We start from the raw sequence: 18950 nt of genomic DNA, 5'->3' as shown, positions 1-18950 counted from the left end.
TTGGCTCAGATGGTGTCCAGCATGTGTGGCGGCGCCCTGGTGAGAAGTACCAAGACAACTGTATCTCGCCTACAGTCAAGCATGGTGGTGGTAGCATCATGGTCTTGGGCTGCATGAGTGTTGCTGGCACTGGGGAGCTGCAGTTCATTGAGGGAAACATGAATTCCAACATGTACTGTGACATTCTGAAACAGAGCATGATCCCCTCCCTTCGAAAACTGGATAACGACCCCAAACACAACCTCCAAGATGACAACTGCCTTGCTGAGGAAGCTGAAGGTAAAGGTGATGGACTAAACCCAATTGAGCACCTGTGGCACATCCTCAAGTGGAAGATGGAGGAGTTCAAGGTGTCTAACATCCACCAGCTCCGTGATGTCATCATGGAGGAGTGGAAGAGGATTCCAGTAGCAACCTGTGCAGCTCTGGTGAATTCCATGCCCAGGAGGGTTAAGGCAGTGCTGGATAATAATGGTGGTCACACAAAATATTGACACTTTGGGCACAATTTGGACATGTTCACTGTGGGGTGTACTCACTTATGTTGCCAGCCATTTAGACATTAATGGCTGTGTGTTGAGTTATTTTCAGAAGACAGTAAATGTACACTGCTATACAAGTTGTACACTGACTACTCTAAATTATATCCAAGTTTCATGTCTATAGTGTTGTCCCATGAAAAGATATAATAAAATATTTGCAGAAATGTGAGGGGTGTACTCACTTTTGTGATACACTGTATATATATATATATATATATATAAGCACAATTCAAGTATAAAGTAATTCAAAATATATTTCATGATAGTTAATATTTTTTATAAAGGTGATGTTGGGGTGTATAGAATCAGTGCGTCTGTGAGCTTTTTTAAAGGCAATTTGGCTTAATTTATCGTTTTTGTGCACGCAAATTTCAAGTTAAGAAGTACTTAGTGAGTTACGAATGGGTCAGACTACTCTTAATTTACAAACGACTTTTTTACGAAGGGTTTCGGAAAACACTCGCAAATTTAAGAATGTTCGTAAGTACGAGGTTACGAAGTACTTAGCCTTACGAACGTTTTGGGAAACGCACCCCAGACTGTATACTGTCACACTACTGTCAGTCACTTTGGATAAAAGCGTCAGCTAAGTGCAGAAAATGTAAAATGTTACATAATGGTTATTAACAATAATACTATTATTATGAATATATTATTATTATTATTGTTATTATTATTATTTTTTATTTTCCTGACTTTCGTTTGTTTATTTTTATTAATAATAATTATTATTATTTTATTAGTATTATATTGTTGTTATTATTACTATTAGATTATTATTATTATTATTATTATTATTATTATTATTATTGTTGTTATTATTGTTATTATTATTATATTATTGTTTTTATTATTATTATATTATTATTGTTATTATTATTATATTGTTATTATTATTATTATTACTGTTAGTAGTAGTAATATTATTAATATTGTTATGTTACTGTTGATATTGTTTTTATTTTATTGTTTTGAAATGTTATCATTATTATTATTTTATTATTATCTTTATTATTATTATTGTTATTATTATTATATTATTATTTTTATTGTTTATATTATTTGTATTTCCTTTTTTCAGTGGTAATTATTAATATTATTATTATTACTTTTGATATTGCTTTTATTGTTATGTTTAAAAATGTTATTATTATATTATTATTATTTTTTTTTACTGTTGATATCATTTTTCTGACTTGTGTATGTTTATTTTTATTAGTTATTATTGTTATTTTGATTTTTTATAATGATTACTTTTGTTGACATTATTATTATTTTTATTATTATTATGGACAGTGGGGGTCTAAGGTATAAGGTATTGGATAATTGATCAGAAGGTCTTTGATTCAAGCCCCTCATCACTGCCCCTGGACTTCTTTAACTCTTTATCCCTCATTTGCTTTGTTTTGTACACAGTTAGGTCATATTTATTTGTACACAGTTTTTATCTGCTAAATGCTGTAAATGTAAAACGATGTGGGTTTGGGTACGAATATTAAACGCTGCTGAACTTCAGGTTAAAGCCACAGTTTCCTGTAGAAGCTTTTTTTTCTCTTGTAGGTAAAATGGAACATGAAGTTATACTCACGCTGCCCATCGACCCAAACCACATCCCCTCCCACCTATTTATCATCTAATAAACTCAGTCTGAGCTGATATCTGCTCAGTAATCATCAGATCAACATCAACACGTCATGTTATACCGCACTGGCTCTCTCCTGCTGGTTCTGCTGGTTCTCGGCTGCCTTCAGACCTTCACCCAGGCTCAGCGTAAGTTCTTTTTTAGTCATTTTCTTATTTTTAATTATTTTATTAAATGATAATCTCTACTACACTTGTAAAATAAATGTACAATAAAATCTTCTATCTAAAAAGTGCTGCTTCAAGAAACTGGTCACCCAGTTCTCACTATGAGACGTGATCTGTGGCATCGAGGCACCACCAACAACTATGACGAACCTTAAAAGGTCTATAAAAGGTTCCACACAGGAACTAACGTGGTTCCTGCACCGTCATACTGATTATTAAACCAGTTATAAAACTTTTTTACATTTAATTGATTTAAAATTTGTTATTAAGTGAAATAAAGCACTAATTAATTATTTCTAATGGTTATTGTGTCGCTTCATTCTCTGAATCCTCAAACTTCTTCTACATTGTGCTAATAAGCGCTCACAGCCTGTAAAACGTGACTTTAGTTCTGAGTCACTTTACGAAACGACTTCTAACATTAATAACAGCTCTTATTTTATGATAGCTGGGTTTTAGAATCTATTCATATACAACTAACATCTCCCTTATTCATATCACACAATCATGTGATAAATAACATTTATCTGTAGTATTTCATCACAGATTGAGGTTCTGAATGATCAATTATTTAATATGTTTTCACTTAGATGGAACAAATGGACCGGGTGAATGCTGTTTTGGTTACTTCACACGGCCAATCCCAATAAGAGACATTACAGGATATGAAGAAACCAGGCCTGACTGCTCAAAACCTGCAATCATGTAATTCTTCAATGTTTCTGCTTTTATTTTAACAAACCAAAAATTATAAATATAATAATGAAGATTTTTTTGGTTTTATAGTTGCATGTAATTTACTAGAGTTATTAGATACAAATAAAATAGCTTTAATTTACAATGATCATTCTTTTTCTGACATTATTACTGTTTAAAACTCATCAGATGTTCTCCTCTCTGCAGTTTTACCCTCGTGGATGGGAGACGTTTGTGTGCAAACCCAGAGGTAAAATGGGTGGTTGGACACATAAAAAGAATTAACAGTCGCAACGATAAAAGCCAAACATAACCCCAGCCGAGTGCTCCTGACCTCTCTATATTTATCATAAAATGCACTTTCTACTGCACTGAAAATATAAACCAGCTTTTCTTGATATTTTTTCATATTTTCTGCTTTATTTTACATTATTTACCAGAATTGAACTATCAGCTGTGTGTATTCATTCATTTACTCGTCTAATGAGGTTTTAATTCAGTTTATTTCTCACTGTTGCTTAAGATCAGCTTAATGTACGATTATTGTGTTCAATAAAACTATATTAAAAGAAAACAGTGTTTGGGTTTTTCTGTTGTCTTAAAACGTTCAGGTTTGGTGGCTGCAAATAAATATTACAAAATAATAACAATAATAGTAATAATAATAATAATAGTAATAATAAAATAATAATAATAATAGTAATAATAATAATATAGTAATAATAATAAAGTAATGATAATAGTTATAATAATAAAAATATTAGTAATAATAGTAATAATAATAATTATAAAAATAATAATAATAATAGTAATAACAATAATAATAGTAATGATAATAATAATAATAGTAATAATAATAGTAATAATAATAATAATCTTTATAATAATAATAATAATCATTATAATAATAACAATAATAATTATAATAATACTAATAATAATCATTATAGTAATCATAATAAAAATTATAATAATAGGTTCACTTTACTTCACTTACCCAAAGACACTTTACAAAGTAAATATTAAAGCAAATAACACAACGTTTGAGAAAATAACAGAACAAAGCTAAGACAGACAGAAGAAGAATAATGTGCAGTAAAGAGAGTTCCAGAGTTTTTGGGCTGTGAAAGAGAAGAACCTGTTGCCCCCAGATGCAAGGGGGATCATGTAGTGATCGACTCAATGTGCGCTTCAAAAGAAAGTAATGAGTCAAAAATAAAACCAGAAAAAAAGCTACCTTTCCTGATCATGTTTGATTTTTCTAGTTATTACTAGACAGAATTCTGCTTTATTTTACATTATTTACCAGAACTGAACTATCGGCTGTGTGTATTCATTCATTTACTCGTTTGCTGAGGTTTTAAAATTTTCTAACCGAGGAACTACCCACTGTGCCACCCATTTAGATGGACGATGAAATACTTTCCTCTGATGGACTGCTGTATTCCCAGGGCCTTTATCCCCTCCTAATTATCATGTTCAGGTGTTTCAGCCATCACTTCCAGCACGACTGTAGACAAGTGAGATCCATAAAGACTCGGTTTGATGAGTCTGGTGTGATGAAACTCCAGTGAACCTCACTCAACCCTCTTTTGGTGTCAGACTCATTTAATCTCAATAATCTTCAGTTTTGATTTGTGAATGTTTATCATGGTGCTGTGAGGTGGGTTTGGGTATGAGATATGAAACGCTGCTCTGACCTCTCAGGTTCAAACCACAGTTTCCTGTAGAAACTTCTTTCCCCCCTGTAATCAAGAACAGTTGTAGCATAGCGGTTAAGGTACTGGACTAGTTAGCAGAAGGTTGCTGGTTCAAACCCCACCACTGTCAGGTTGCAACTGTTGGGCCCTTGAGCAAGGCCCTTAACCTTCAATTGCTTAGACTGTAAGTCGCTTTGGATAAAAGTGTCTGCTAAACGCCGAACATGTAAATGTAATCAAAATGGAACATGAAGTTATATTTACACTGCCCATCAACCCAAACCACATCCCCTCCCACCTATTTATCATCTAATAAAGTCAGTCTGAGCTGATATCTGCTCAGTAACCATCAGATCAACATCAACATCAACACCATCATGTTGTACCGCACTGGTTCTCTCCTGCTGGTTCTGCTGGTTCTCGGCTGCCTTCAGACCTTCACCCAGGCTCAGAGTGAGTTCTGTTCAGTCATTTTCTTATTTATTTTATTGAATGATAATTTCTAATACACCTGTAAAATAAAGGTACAATAAACTCTTCTACCTAATAAGTGCTGCGTCAAGAAACTGGTCACCCAGTTCTCACTATGAGCTTTTAGGAGAGACGTTATCTGTGGCATCGAGGCGCCACCAACAACTATAATGAACCTTAAAAGGTCTATAACAGGTTGCACTTTGTCATTATTTGCTTTCATTATTATATATTATATTATACATTATATTTGATTACTTATATCGTACCTCATCTAATTTTTGTTCTTTGTTTTTTAAACCAGGGCAGTTGTAGCCTAGTGGCTAGCCTCTGCCAGGTTGCCACTGTTGGGCCCTTGAGCAAGGCCCTTAACCCTCATTGTATACTGTCATGGCTGTAAGTCACTTTGGATAAAAGCGTCTGCTAAATAATGTAAATGTAAACCAGTGACAAAACTTTTGACATTTAATTGATTTAAAATTTGTTATTAAGTGAAATAAAGCACTAATTAATCACTTCTAATGATTATTGAGTCGCTTCATTCTCTCAATCCTCAAACTTCTTCTACATTGAGTTAATAAGCAGCTCACAGCCTGTAAAACGTGACTTTAGTTCTGAGTCACTTTACAAAACGACTTCTATCATTAATAATAACAGCTCTTATTTTATGATAGCTGGGTTTTAGAATCTATTCATATACAACTAACATCTCCGTTATTTATATCACACAATCATGTGATAAATAACATTTATCCGTAGTATTTCATATCAGATCATTTATTTCATATGTTTTTACTTAGACGTAAATGGACCAGGTGAATGCTGTTTCGGTTACTTCACACGGCCAATACCAAAAAAAGACATTATAGGATATGAAGAAACCAGACCAGACTGTACACAACCTGGAATCATGTAAGTCTTCATCTCTTTTAAAAAGATTTCATTTACAATTATCTCCTGAAAAGATATACTTAACACTCATCAAATATTTTTCTTTCTGCAGTTTTACCCTCGTGGATGGGAGACGTATGTGTTCAGACCCTGGTGATAAGTGGGTGAAGAGACACACTAAAACATTAACCAATCTCACAACAAAAAGCCCAGCATTAACCTGAGGCCGAGTGCTCCTGACCTCTCTATATTCATCATAAAATACACGTTCTACTTTCACTGAAAATATAAACCAGATTTTCTTGATATCTTTTTGATATTTTTCTGCTTTATTTTGCATTATTTAACAGAATTGAACTATCAGCTGTGTGTGTATCCATTTATTTTCTTGTCTCATGAGGTTTTAATTCAATTTATTTCTCACTGTTGCTTAATATCAGCTCAATATGTACGATTATGTTGTTAAATAAAACTATTTTAAAAGAAAACAGTGTCTTGGGTTTTTCCATTGTCTTAAAAGCTTCAGGTTTGGTGGCTGCTAATAAAAATGGAAAATAATAATAATAATAATAATTGTGTGCAGTAAAGAGAGTTCCAGAGTTCGGGGGATGTGGAACTGAAGTACCTGCCGCCCCAGATGTGAGCGTTCATGTAGTGATCGACTCAATGTGCGCTTCAAAAGAAAGTAATGAGTCAACAATAACACCAGAAGAAACAGTAAAGCTACATTTCCTGATCATGTTTGATATTTCTAGTTATTACTAGACAGAATTCTGCTTTATTTTACATTATTTACCAGAACTGAACTATCAGCTGTGTGTTCATTCATTTACTCGTCTGCTGAGGTTTGCATGACTGTAGACAAGTGAGATCCATAAAGACTCGGTTTGATGAATCTGGTTTAAGGAAACTCCAGTGAACCTCACTCAACCTCTTTTGGTGTCAGACTCACTTAATAAATATAAATAATCATCACTGTTAATATCAGTGAGTGTTTATCATGGTGCTGTGAGGTGGGTTTGGGTATGAATATTAAACGCTGCTCTGATCTCTCTAGCTTCAGGTTAAAGCCACAGTTTCCTGTAGACGTTTTCCTGTAGTTTTTTTCTCTTGTAGATAAAATGGAACATGAAGTTATATTCACGCTGCCCATCGACCCAAACCACATCTCCTCCCACCTATTTATCATCTAATAAACTCAGTCTGAGCTGATATCTGCTTAGTAAGCATCAGATCAGATTCACATCAACATCAACATCAACACCATCATGTTCTACCGCGCTGGTTCTCTGCTGCTGGTTCTGCTGGTTCTGGGCTGCCTTCAGACCTTCACCCAGGCTCAGAGTGAGTTCTGTTCACTTCTTTTCTTATATTTATTTATTTTATTGAATGATAATCTCAAATACACCCGTAAAATAAAGGTGTAATAAACTCTTCTACTTATTAAAACTGGTCAACCATTTCTCACTATGAGCTTTTAGGAGAGACGTTATCTGTCTTTATATTTGATTATTTATATCGTACATGGTCTTTTTTTTGTTCTTTTGGCAAAACATTTGGCTTTTGATTTAAAATTTGTTATCAAGTGAAATGAAGCACTAATGAATCACTTCTAATGATTAATGAGTCGCTTCATTCTCTGAATCCTCAAACTTCTTCTACATTGTGCTAATAAGCGCTCACAGCCTGTAAAACGTGACTTTAGTTCTGAGTCACTTTACTAGATGATTTTCAGTAACAGATTTTCAGCCAAGATTAAAGTTCAGCTCTTATTTTATGATAACTGGGTTTCAGAATCGATTCATATACAACCAAAAAAAACAACAACTGAAAACCATCGTCTGTCTCCCTTATTCAACACACACAGCATCTCATATCAATCATATCATCAAATTGTCGAACATAATCTGTCAAATCTAATCAAATATGTTTTTAATAGTGTTTAAATAGTGTTTAATCACAGATCCTAAATGAACAATTATTTAATATGTTTTTACTCAGATGCAAATGGACTAACCGAATGCTGTGTCGGTTACTTCACAAAGCCAATTCCAATAAGAGACATAACAGTGTATGAAAAAACCAGAACTGACTGTACAAAACCTGGAATTATGTAAGTCTTCATCTTTTCTGCTTTTTGATTGTTTAATTATAGAAAATATCAGTCTGTTTAATCACTGCTTTAGGGTTGAAGGAGTTTTTCAGAGTTTTTTCTGACTTTTTATTATTATTATTGTTATACACTGTACTTTTTATTGTTGTGCTTTACTGTCCCTTCACTGCTGCAACACTGTGAATTTCCCCACTGTGGGACTAATAAACGATTATCTTATCTTATCTTATCTTATCTTATCTTAATGTAACTCACTGGTATCACATACAGTATTTCCCTTCCAAAAGAAAAAAGCTTTAATTTACAACAAGGGCGGCACAGTGGCTCGGTGGGTAGCACTGTCACCTCACAGCAGGAAGGACCTTGGTTTGACTCCAAGGTGGAGCGGCTCAGGTCCTTTCTGTGTAGAGTTTGCATGTTCTCCCCGTGTCTGTGTGGGTTTCGTCTGGAAGCTCTGCAGTAGCGTAACTACAGGGGGGCAGGTGCACTGGGGCCCATGGTGGGGGGAGGGCCCTCTACGACATGAACCCGACCACCCACCTCACTGTCCCCCCGTTGGCTGCACGTATTATGCATGTATTATGACAAGCCAAACAGATCATATATAGCAAACACTGATATTACTGGAATAAAATATGACATTTGTTGAGGGGGGCCCAAAATTGTTTTTGCACTGGGGCCCATGAGCTCCTAGTTACGCCACTGGAGCTCTGGTTTCTTCCCACAATTCAAAGACATGCAGTCACGTTAATTAAAGATTCTAAATGCCTCTAGGCATGAGTGTGTGTATATGTGTGTTTGTCCTGTGATGGACTGGTGACCTTCCCGGTGTGTGTTCTGCCTTTTGCCAATTAAATCTGACCCACCGCAACCCTGAATAGAATAAAGCAGTGGTACAACGGACGACAAAAATCATTTACAATGATCATTTTATCCTGATATTATTACTGTTTAACACTCATCACATCTTCTCTCTGCAGTTTTACCATCGTGGATAAGAGACGTATGTGTGTAGACCCCAAAGCTAAGTGGGTGCAGAGGCACATTAAAAGATTTCAGCAAACCCAGTAAACCCAGCAGAATGTTCCTGACCTCTCTATATTCATCATAAAATACACTTTCTACTTTCACTGAAAATATAAATCAGCTTTTATTGATATTTTTTTGATATTTTTCTGCTTTATTTTACATTATTTACCAGAACTGAACTATCGACTGTGTGTATTCATTCATTTTCTTGTCTGCTGATGTTTTAATTCAATTTATTTCTCACTGTTGCTGAAGATCAGCTCAATATCAGTGATTATTGTGTTAAATAAAACTATTTTAAAAGAAAACAGTGTCTTGGTATTTCTGTTGATAGATAGACAGACAGAAAGACAGACAGACAGATAGATGGATAGATAGAGAAAGACAGACAGGCAGATAGATGGATAGAGACAGACAGATAGATAGATAGATAGATAGATAGATACAGACAGACAGAGAGATAGATACAGACAGACAGACAGACAGATTAGATAGACAGACAGACAGACAGACAGACAGACAGACAGAAAGACCTACAGACAGATAGATGGATAGAGACAGACAATAGACAGACAGATAGATAGATAGACAGACAGATATATAGATAGAGATAGATAGACAGACAGAAAGAAAGACAGGCAGATAGATGGATAGATAGATAGATACAGACAGACAGACAGACAAAGAGATAGATACAGACAGACAGACAGATAGATAGATAGACAGACAGACAGGGAGAGAGACAGACAGACAAATAAATAGACAGACAGATAGACAGACAGACAGATAGAAAGAGAGATAGATAGATAGATAGATAGATAGATAGATAGATAGATAGATAGATAGATAGATAGATAGATAGATAGATAGATAGACAGACAGATAGATAGACAGACAGACAGATAGATGATAGATAGACAGATAGATAGATAGATAGACAGACAGACAGATAGAAAGAGAGATAGATATATAGATAGACAGACAGACAGATAGATGATAAACAGATAGAAAAACAGATAGACAGATAGATAGATAGATAGATAGATAGATAGATAGATAGATAGATAGATAGATAGATAGATAGATAGACAGACAGACAGACAGACAGATAGATGATAGATAGACAGACAGATAGATAGACAGACAGACAGATAGAAAGAGAGATAGATAGTTAGATAGATAGACAGACTACATAGATGTGTTGTAATACTCTTTTTAGTTATACATTTCTATAATTGTTTTATAGGACAGTTGTAACCTAGTGGTTAAGCTACTGGACTAGTAATCAAAAGGTTGCTGGTTCAAGCCCCGCCACTGTTGGGCCCTTGAGCAAGGCCCTTAACTCTCAATTGCTCAGATTGTATATTGTCACACTACTGTCAGTCACTTTAAATAAAAGCGTCAGCTAAGTGCAGAAAATGTTACGTAATGGTTATTAATATTAATACTATTATTATTAATATTATTATTATTATTGATATTATTATTTTTATTTTTTTTCCTGACTTTTGTATGTTTATTTTTATTAGTAATTATTATTATTTTTTTTTATTAGTATTATATTGTTGTTATTATTACTATTATTACTATTGTTATTATTACTATTATTATTGTTGTTATTAGTATATTATTGTTTTTATTATTATTATATTATTATTGTTATTATTATTATATTATTGTTTTTATTATTATATTATTATTATTGTTATTATTATTGTTATTAATATTATTAATATTATTATTATTAATATTATTATTATTAATATTATTTATTATTATTATTATTGTTATTATTATTAGTATTATTGTTTGTAGTAGTAATATTATTAATATTGTTATGTTACTGTTGATATTGTTTTTATTTTTATTATGTTTTGAAATGTTATTATTATTTTAATATTATAATTATATTATTATTTTATTATTATTTTTATTGTTTATGTTATTTTTATTTTCCTCACTTTTGTTTTTGTTTTTTTCAGTAGTAATTATCAATATTATTATTATTACTGTTGATTGTAATTTTTTTTATTATTGTTGATATTATTTTTTATTATTCTTACTTGTGTATGTTTATTTTTATTAGTTATTATTATTTTGATTTTTGATAATGATTATTATTGTTATACAAATATTAAACGCTGACGAGTTTTTTTCCCTTCAAAATGGAACATGATGTGATATTCACGCTGCCCATCGACCCAAACCACATCCCCTCCCACCTATTTATCATCTAATAAAGTCAGTCTGAGCTGAGATCTGCTCAATAATCATCAGTTCACATCAACATCAACACCATCATGTTCTACCGCGCTGGTTCTCTCCTGCTGGTTCTGCTGGTTCTTGGCTGCCTTCAGTCCTTCACCCAGGCTCATAGTGAGTTCTGTTTCATCTCTTTTCTTATTTTTTATTAATTTTATTGAATCACTTCACAAAGATTAAATGATAATCTCTAATACACCTGTAAAATAAAGGTACGATAAACTCTTCTACCTTAAGTGCTGCTTCAAGAAACTGGTCACCCAGTTCTCACTATGAGCTTTTAGGAGAGACGTTATCTGTGGCATTGCGGCGCCACCAACAACTATAACGGACCTTAAAAGGTCTATAAAAGGTTCCACACAGGAATGTGGTTCCTGCACCGTCATACTGATTATTTGCTATCATTATTATATATTACAGTATATTATATATTATATTTGATTATTTATATTGTATCGTATTTTTTTTTAAGGTTGCCGGTTCAAGCCCCACCTATGCCAGGTTGCCACTGTTGGGCCCTTGAGCAAGGCCCTTAACCCTCAATTGCTTACATTGTATACTTTATGATAGCTGGGTTTTAGAATCTATTCATATACAACCAACATCTCCCTTATTCATATCACACAATCACATGATAAATAACATTTATCTGTAGAATTTAATCACAGATTGAGGTTCTGAATGATCATTAATTTAATATGTTTTCACTTAGATGGAGCAAACGAACCAGCCGAATGCTGTTTCGGTTACTTTAAGGGGCCAATTCCAATAAAAGACATTAAAGGATATGAAAAAACCAGACCAGACTGTACAAATCGCGGAATCATGTAAGTCTGCTTTTATTTTAACAAACCAAAAATTATGAATATAATAATGAAGATTTTTAAGTATTTAAGTGTTTAATTGCTGCTTTATGGTTGCATGTAACTCACTGCTATCTTTTATATTTTACTTCCAAATGAAAAAGATTTAGAATTTAATTTACACTGATTATCTCCTGAAATTATTACTGTTTAAGACTGATCAAATCTTCTCCTCTCTGCAGTTTTCCCCTCGTGGATGGGAGACGTCTGTGTGTTAACCCAGATGCTAAGTGGGTGCAGAGACAGATTAATAGAATTGACCACACGACAAAAAGCCAAACATAAACCCAGCCGAGTGCTCCTGACCTCTCTATATTCATCATAAAATACACTTTCTACTTTCACTGAAAATATAAACCAGCTTTTCTTGATTTACCAGAACTGAACTATCGGCTGTGTGTATTCATTTATTTTCTTGTCTGCTGATGTTTTAATTCAATTTATTTCTCACTGTTGCTGAAGATCAGCTCAATATGAGTGATTATTGTGTTAAATAAAACTACTTTCAAAGAAAACAGTGTCTTGGCATTTCTGTTGTCCTAAAACGTTCAGGTTTGGTGGCTGCAAGTAAATATTACAAGATAATAATAATAATAATAATAATAATAGTAATAATAATAATAATGATAAAAATAATAGTAATAATAATAATAGTAATAGTATAAATAAAAAATATATAGTAATAATAATGATAATAATAATAATAATAATAATAATGATAATAATCATCATAACAATAATAATAATAATAATAATAATAATAATAATAAAAAAAATAATAATAATAATAATAATAATAGTTCACTTTACTTCACTTAACCAAAGACGCTTTACAAAGTAAATATTAAAGCAAAGAACACAACACAACATCCGAGAAACTAACGGAACAAAGCTAAGACACACAGGAAGAAGAATAATGTGCAGTAAAGATAGATCCAGAGTTCGAGGGTTGTGGAACTGAAGTACCTGCCGCCCCAGATGCAAGACTTAAACGAGAAGCAGCTAGAAGGCCGGAGCCGGAGGATCTAAGAGAGCGTTCATGTAGTGATCGACTCAATGTGCGCTTCAAAAGAAAGTAATGAGTCAACAATAACACCAGAAGAAACAGTAAAGCTACATTTTCTGATCATGTTTGATATTTCTAGTTATTACTAGACAGAATTCTGCTTTATTTTACATTATTTACCAGAACTGAACTATCAGCTGTGTGTTCATTCATTTACTCGTCTGCTGAGGTTTTAGTGCAATTTATTTCTCACTGTTGCTTAAGATCAGCTCAATATGAGTGATTATTGTGTTAAATAAAACTATATTAAAAGAGAACAGTGTCTTGGTATTTCTGTTGTCTTAAAACGTTCAGGTTTGGTGGCTGCAAGTAAATATTACAAAATAATAATAATAATAATAATAAAAATAGTAATAATAATAATAATAGTAATAATAATAATAATAATAGTAATAATAATAACAATAATAGTAATAATAATAATAAGAATAAGAATAAGAATATTTATAATAATAATAATTATAGTAATAGTACTAATAATAATAATTATAATAGTAATAATAACTATAATAGTAATAATAATTATAATAGTAATAATAATTATAATAATATTAATCATTATAATAATAATAATAATAATAATTATAATAATTATAATAATAATAGTTCACTTTACTTCACTTACCCAAAGACGCTTTACAAAGTAAATATTAAAGCAAAGAACACAACACAACATCCGAGAAACTAACGGAACAAAGCTAAGACACACAGGAAGAAGAATAATGTGCAGTAAAGATAGATCCAGAGTTCGAGGGTTGTGGAACTGAAGTACCTGCCGCCCCAGATGCAAGACTTAAACGAGAAGCAGCTAGAAGGCCGGAGCCGGAGGATCTAAGAGAGCGTTCATGTAGTGATCGACTCAATGTGCGCTTCAAAAGAAAGTAATGAGTCAAAAATAAAACCAGAGGAAACAGTAAAGCTACATTTCCTGATCATGTTTGATATTTCTAGTTATTACTAGACAGAATTCTGCTTTATTTTACATTAATTACCCGAACTGAACTTCATTCATTTACTCATCTGCTGAGGTTTTAGTGCAATTTATTTCTCACTGTTGCTTAAGATCAGCTCAATATGAGTGATTATTGTGTTTTCCATCATCTGTAAAAATAATAATAATAATATTAATAATAATAATAATGTTTTTAATGTATATAGCACCTTTCTCTCACTTACCCAAGGATGCTTTACAAAGAAAATAATACAGTAAAGAACACAACACAACAGTGCTAAGACACAGGAACATTTTTAGTTGACTTTTGAGGTAAGAAATGGAGAAGAGTCGTGAAGAGACTGTGGAAGAGAGATCCAGAGTTCGGGGACTGTGGAACTGAAGGACCTGCCACCCACAGACACAAGTCTTAAACGTGGGATGGATAGAAGGTTCGTGCCTGAGGATCTAACAAAGCGTTTGGGACAGTATGGGTGAAGAATTGCACCGAGGTAGGTTAGGACGAGGACTGGCACCGATATTGGCCCAAAATCACTGGATCGGATATCAGAAGGTAAAAAAATGTGTAATCAGATACTGTTGCTTAATGTAAATAACAGTTAATGTAAATAAAGCCATTCAGAAATGAAAATACACTGATCTACATAAGCCACATCTAAAAACACTGTTTAAACACAATAAAAACGCTTTATAAATGATAAATCGTTCACCTGAGATAAAGAAAACCTTGAGAAAGAAGAAAATCTTGTTCCGGCTTGGAGATCTCTCACATCCTCAACCATTAATCCATTAGTGTTATGTAATGAAACAAACTACACCGTTTCCCGTTTAGCCACAGACGTCCTCTTCAAAATCCAGCAGAGTTTAATCATCTAAAAACGTTACAGAACGTTAACGGAAAATCTCAACCAAACTCGGCGTAAATTCTAATCTGTCCAGCATGTTTGATCGACATCCACATCTTCCAGTTGTAGACACTTTGGACGACACGCCGTAAGCCAGATGTGTCACGTGAACAACAGCTGGAACGTAAGTAAAACCAAAAATGCTGCTAAATGTTCTGTGTGTAAAAGTGAAAATAAAAACAGCAGTTTTGTATAAGTGTGATGTTGTAGCTTCTGTATTTATTCCTTATTCTAGAATATTTGTTTCACACTCTGAGCATTGTTATTTAGATAGCTAGTTTACCCATGGTGCATTGAGACGTGCATTATTACTGCTTAGTTGTTAGAGAGGAGAAATGACGGTATCGGATTGGTATCAGTATCGGCAGCCAGCCCTAGTTAGGACGAGGCCAAGAAGCAGACACAATCTGTATTTGATACGGGCAGCTTTTGGAAGCCAGTGTAGCTGGTGGAGGACGATGGATTTACCAACATTTTAGCCTCGGTTTTTCACATTAACAGAAAAAAACAGAGAAGCACCTTGGGGCCCAACAAGCAAAACTTAAGTGCAAGTGATTGTTATTAAACCAGAGTTTTAGGTCATTAATAAATGTGCTCAGTAACTGAGCTCACGTGATAGTACTGTAGAAGAGGAGCTAATGCTAATATAGAGCTGATGATTAGATGATTAGTGGATGGGGTTCGGCTGCAAACAGATCTAGAAGCAAATTTTCAAACCCAGGAACTTCTTGCTATAAGGTGACAGCACTGCCCACTGTGCCACCCATTTTAGATTGATGTATGGATATATTTACAACCCCAAATCAGAAAAAGTTAGGACAGCATGGAAAATGCCAATAATAAACACAGAGTTTCTTACATTGACTTTGACTTTTATTTGATGTCAGACAGGATGAAACTGAGATATTTCATCTTTTATCTGCTCAACTTCATTTCATTTATTAATAAACATCCATTCCTGCATTTCAGGCCTGCAACAGATTCCAAAAAAAGTTGGGACAGGGGCAATTTAGGGCTCATAATGAGGTAAAGAAACTAAATAATGATGTGATGATGTGAACAGGTGATTGTAATGATGGTTTGGTACAAAAGCAGCATCCAGGAAAGGCTGAGAGTCTCTGATGAGTAAAGATGATCAGAGGATCCAGTTTGTCCACAGATGTGTGAGAAAATGATTGAAATGTTTAAAAACAATGAACCTAAAAAAAAATGGGAAGGGATTTGCATGTTCTCCCTCTCCAGTGCATAATATCATTAAACCATTTAAGGAATCAGGAGGAATTTCAGTGTGTAAAGGCCAAGGGTGCAAGCTTAAGCTCAGGTTCATCCTGTCTGCAATTAAATAAAAGTCAAAGTAAATGTAAGGAACTCTTTATTTTATTTACATTTCCATACTGTCCCAACTTTTTCTGATTTGGGCTTGTAGAATATCAACAACTAAACACCCCACAAATACTTTCCTCTGATGGACTGCTGTATTCCCAGGGTCTTTATCCCCTCCTAATTATTATGTTCAGGTGTTTCAGACATCACTTCCAGCACGACTGTAGACAAGTAAGATCTATAAAGACTCGGTTTGATGAATCTGGTGTGATGAAACTCCAGTGGCCTCCATAGAGCCCCGACCTGAACCTCATTGAACCTCACTCAACCTCACTCAACCTCTTTTGGTGTCAAACTAATTTAATAAACATGAAAAACTTTCAGTTTTGATATCAGTGAGTGTTTATCATGGTGCTGTGAGGTGGGTTTGGGTACGAATATTAAACGCTGCTCAGTTCTCCTTTACTTCAGGTTAAAGCCACAGTTTCCTGTAGACGAGTTTTTTTCTCTTGTAGATAAAATGGAACATAAAGTTATATTCACGCTGTCCATCAACCCAAACCACATCCCCTCCCACCTATTTATCATCTAATAAAGTCAGTCTGAGCTGATATCTGCTCAGTAACCATCAGATCAACATCAACACCATCATGTTCTACAGCGCTGGTTCTCTGCTGCTGGTTCTGCTGGTTCTGGGCTGCCTTCAGACCTTCACCCAGGCTCAGAGTGAGTTCTGTTCAGTTCTTTGTACACACTTTAATCACCCTCATGTATTTACCATCATTTATATAATCGTGACTGAAAACAATGAATTTGTGCGCAATGGTGGTCAGAAATATACAAACAGGAAGTCGGGTGATGAATTTTCTGGTGTAGAAGGTTTATAGTTTTATAACTTTATGACCAGACGTCCTGACTCATCATTACTGATGACTGATATGAATGACCACAGCTGGTGAGGATTCTTTTTGTCCATATCCATACGTCTAGCTTGACTGACTCTACAACCTGCAGTAATGTTAAGAAATGATGAAATTCTTGTTTGTTTTGGACAGAGATGCTGTTGACTGTGATCATTAAGTCGCAGTATGGAAACCACACAATAGCAGAGGTCAATAAAGTCCATTTTTCTTACACGTATATTTATGTTTTCAGTTTTATTCCCTGTTTTTGATCTATATACCGAGCCGTGTTTCTCAACACTGCACCAGCAAACATACAAACAGCAAAACACAGTTCTGACTTTATAGCTCTGAGTCAACTTATTTCACATTTTTCTTTTGGTTTAAATAAAATTCTTGTTTGCTGATCTTTGGGGTTTTTATACTGCAGCGGTACCTCGTAACTCAACGTCCTCTAAACTCGAAATATTTGAAACTTGATGCCCTTTGGACAATTTAATTTTAAATGAACAATGAAGCTGCTTTGTTCAGCGCTTGAGTGGAGTGGAAAAACATCATCAAAGTGTGATGTTTCCCTGTTTCACTTTTTTATATTTTTTTTCTTAATGCATTTTTAGAGCGTCCAATTGCCCGATTGCGTTGTGCTTCCTCTCCACCAATGCCGATCCCCGCTCTGATTAAGGAGAACGAAGCTAACCCACGCCCCCTCCGACACGTGGGCAGCAGCCGTATGCATCTTATCACCTACACTTTAACGAGTGCAGTGCAGCTCAGCATTGTGTACGGAGAGACAGCAATCTTTTCTTATCTCTGTGCAGGCGCCATCAATCAGCCAGCAGAGGTCGTCATTGCACCAGTCATGAGAGAGAGACCCCATCCGGCTTAGTCCCGCCCATATCTGAACAACAGGCCAATCGTTGTTCATGTGGCTGGCAGGCAGAGCTGAGATTCTGAGTATTCGAGATCCCAGCTCTGGTGTTCAGTGTGTTTTTTTACCACTGCGCCACCTGAGCGGCCACTCCCTGTTTCACTTTTAAACTTGTGTTACAGCTTCTGAGAAATGGTTAGAATCAGAATCAGCTTCTCCCAGAGTCTAAAACGCTTCTGGTTGAAAATAAAGCTTAACGTGGTTTAATGTAGTAAAAGAAGGAGACAGGAGCACTAAACTTCTCTTCATTATTACTGCTCATAAGTTCCTCCACTAATCACATTCCTCACTCGCTGTTTTACTACATTACGTCTACATAAAAACTGTATTCCCTTCAGAACTGGCGCATTCACATGAGAAGTGACAAAATAGCTTTTGCGCTTAAAGCTATTTTGTCACTTCTCAAATGAATGCGCCGGTGCTGAAGGGAATACAGTATTCCAAGATCAAGCATCTTCACCATTAATAAGCATCAGGAAACAATAAAGAAGTAAAGCT

The 18950-nt window shown here is 34.3% G+C and overlaps 2 protein-coding genes and 1 long non-coding RNA gene across 3 annotated transcripts; all 3 read left to right on the top strand.

Annotated features, from left to right (window-relative positions):
- The first annotated feature begins 2233 nt into the window (after positions 1 to 2233).
- Positions 2234 to 3479, top strand: LOC134312021 (C-C motif chemokine 17-like). Its single transcript, XM_062993664.1, has 3 exons — positions 2234 to 2312; positions 2942 to 3056; positions 3255 to 3479. Exons 1-3 carry the CDS (start codon positions 2237 to 2239, stop codon positions 3358 to 3360), a joined length of 297 nt encoding a protein of 98 aa, XP_062849734.1. The 5' UTR covers positions 2234 to 2236; the 3' UTR covers positions 3361 to 3479.
- A 1645-nt stretch (positions 3480 to 5124) lies between these two features.
- Positions 5125 to 6333, top strand: LOC134312020 (C-C motif chemokine 3-like). The gene is made up of 3 exons (XM_062993662.1): positions 5125 to 5200; positions 6019 to 6130; positions 6222 to 6333. Exons 1-3 carry the CDS (start codon positions 5125 to 5127, stop codon positions 6331 to 6333), a joined length of 300 nt encoding a protein of 99 aa, XP_062849732.1.
- A 1018-nt stretch (positions 6334 to 7351) lies between these two features.
- On the top strand, positions 7352 to 9436 carry LOC134311790 (uncharacterized). Its single transcript, XR_010011482.1, has 3 exons — positions 7352 to 7453; positions 8111 to 8222; positions 9203 to 9436. It is a non-coding gene; the product is annotated as an uncharacterized LOC134311790 (long non-coding RNA).
- The last annotated feature ends 9514 nt before the right edge of the window (positions 9437 to 18950 follow it).

Source organism: Trichomycterus rosablanca, chromosome 4, assembly GCF_030014385.1.
Source record: "Trichomycterus rosablanca isolate fTriRos1 chromosome 4, fTriRos1.hap1, whole genome shotgun sequence".
NCBI classification, from domain to species: Eukaryota; Metazoa; Chordata; class Actinopteri; order Siluriformes; family Trichomycteridae; genus Trichomycterus; species Trichomycterus rosablanca.
This window is presented reverse-complemented; position numbering and strand designations above follow the sequence as displayed.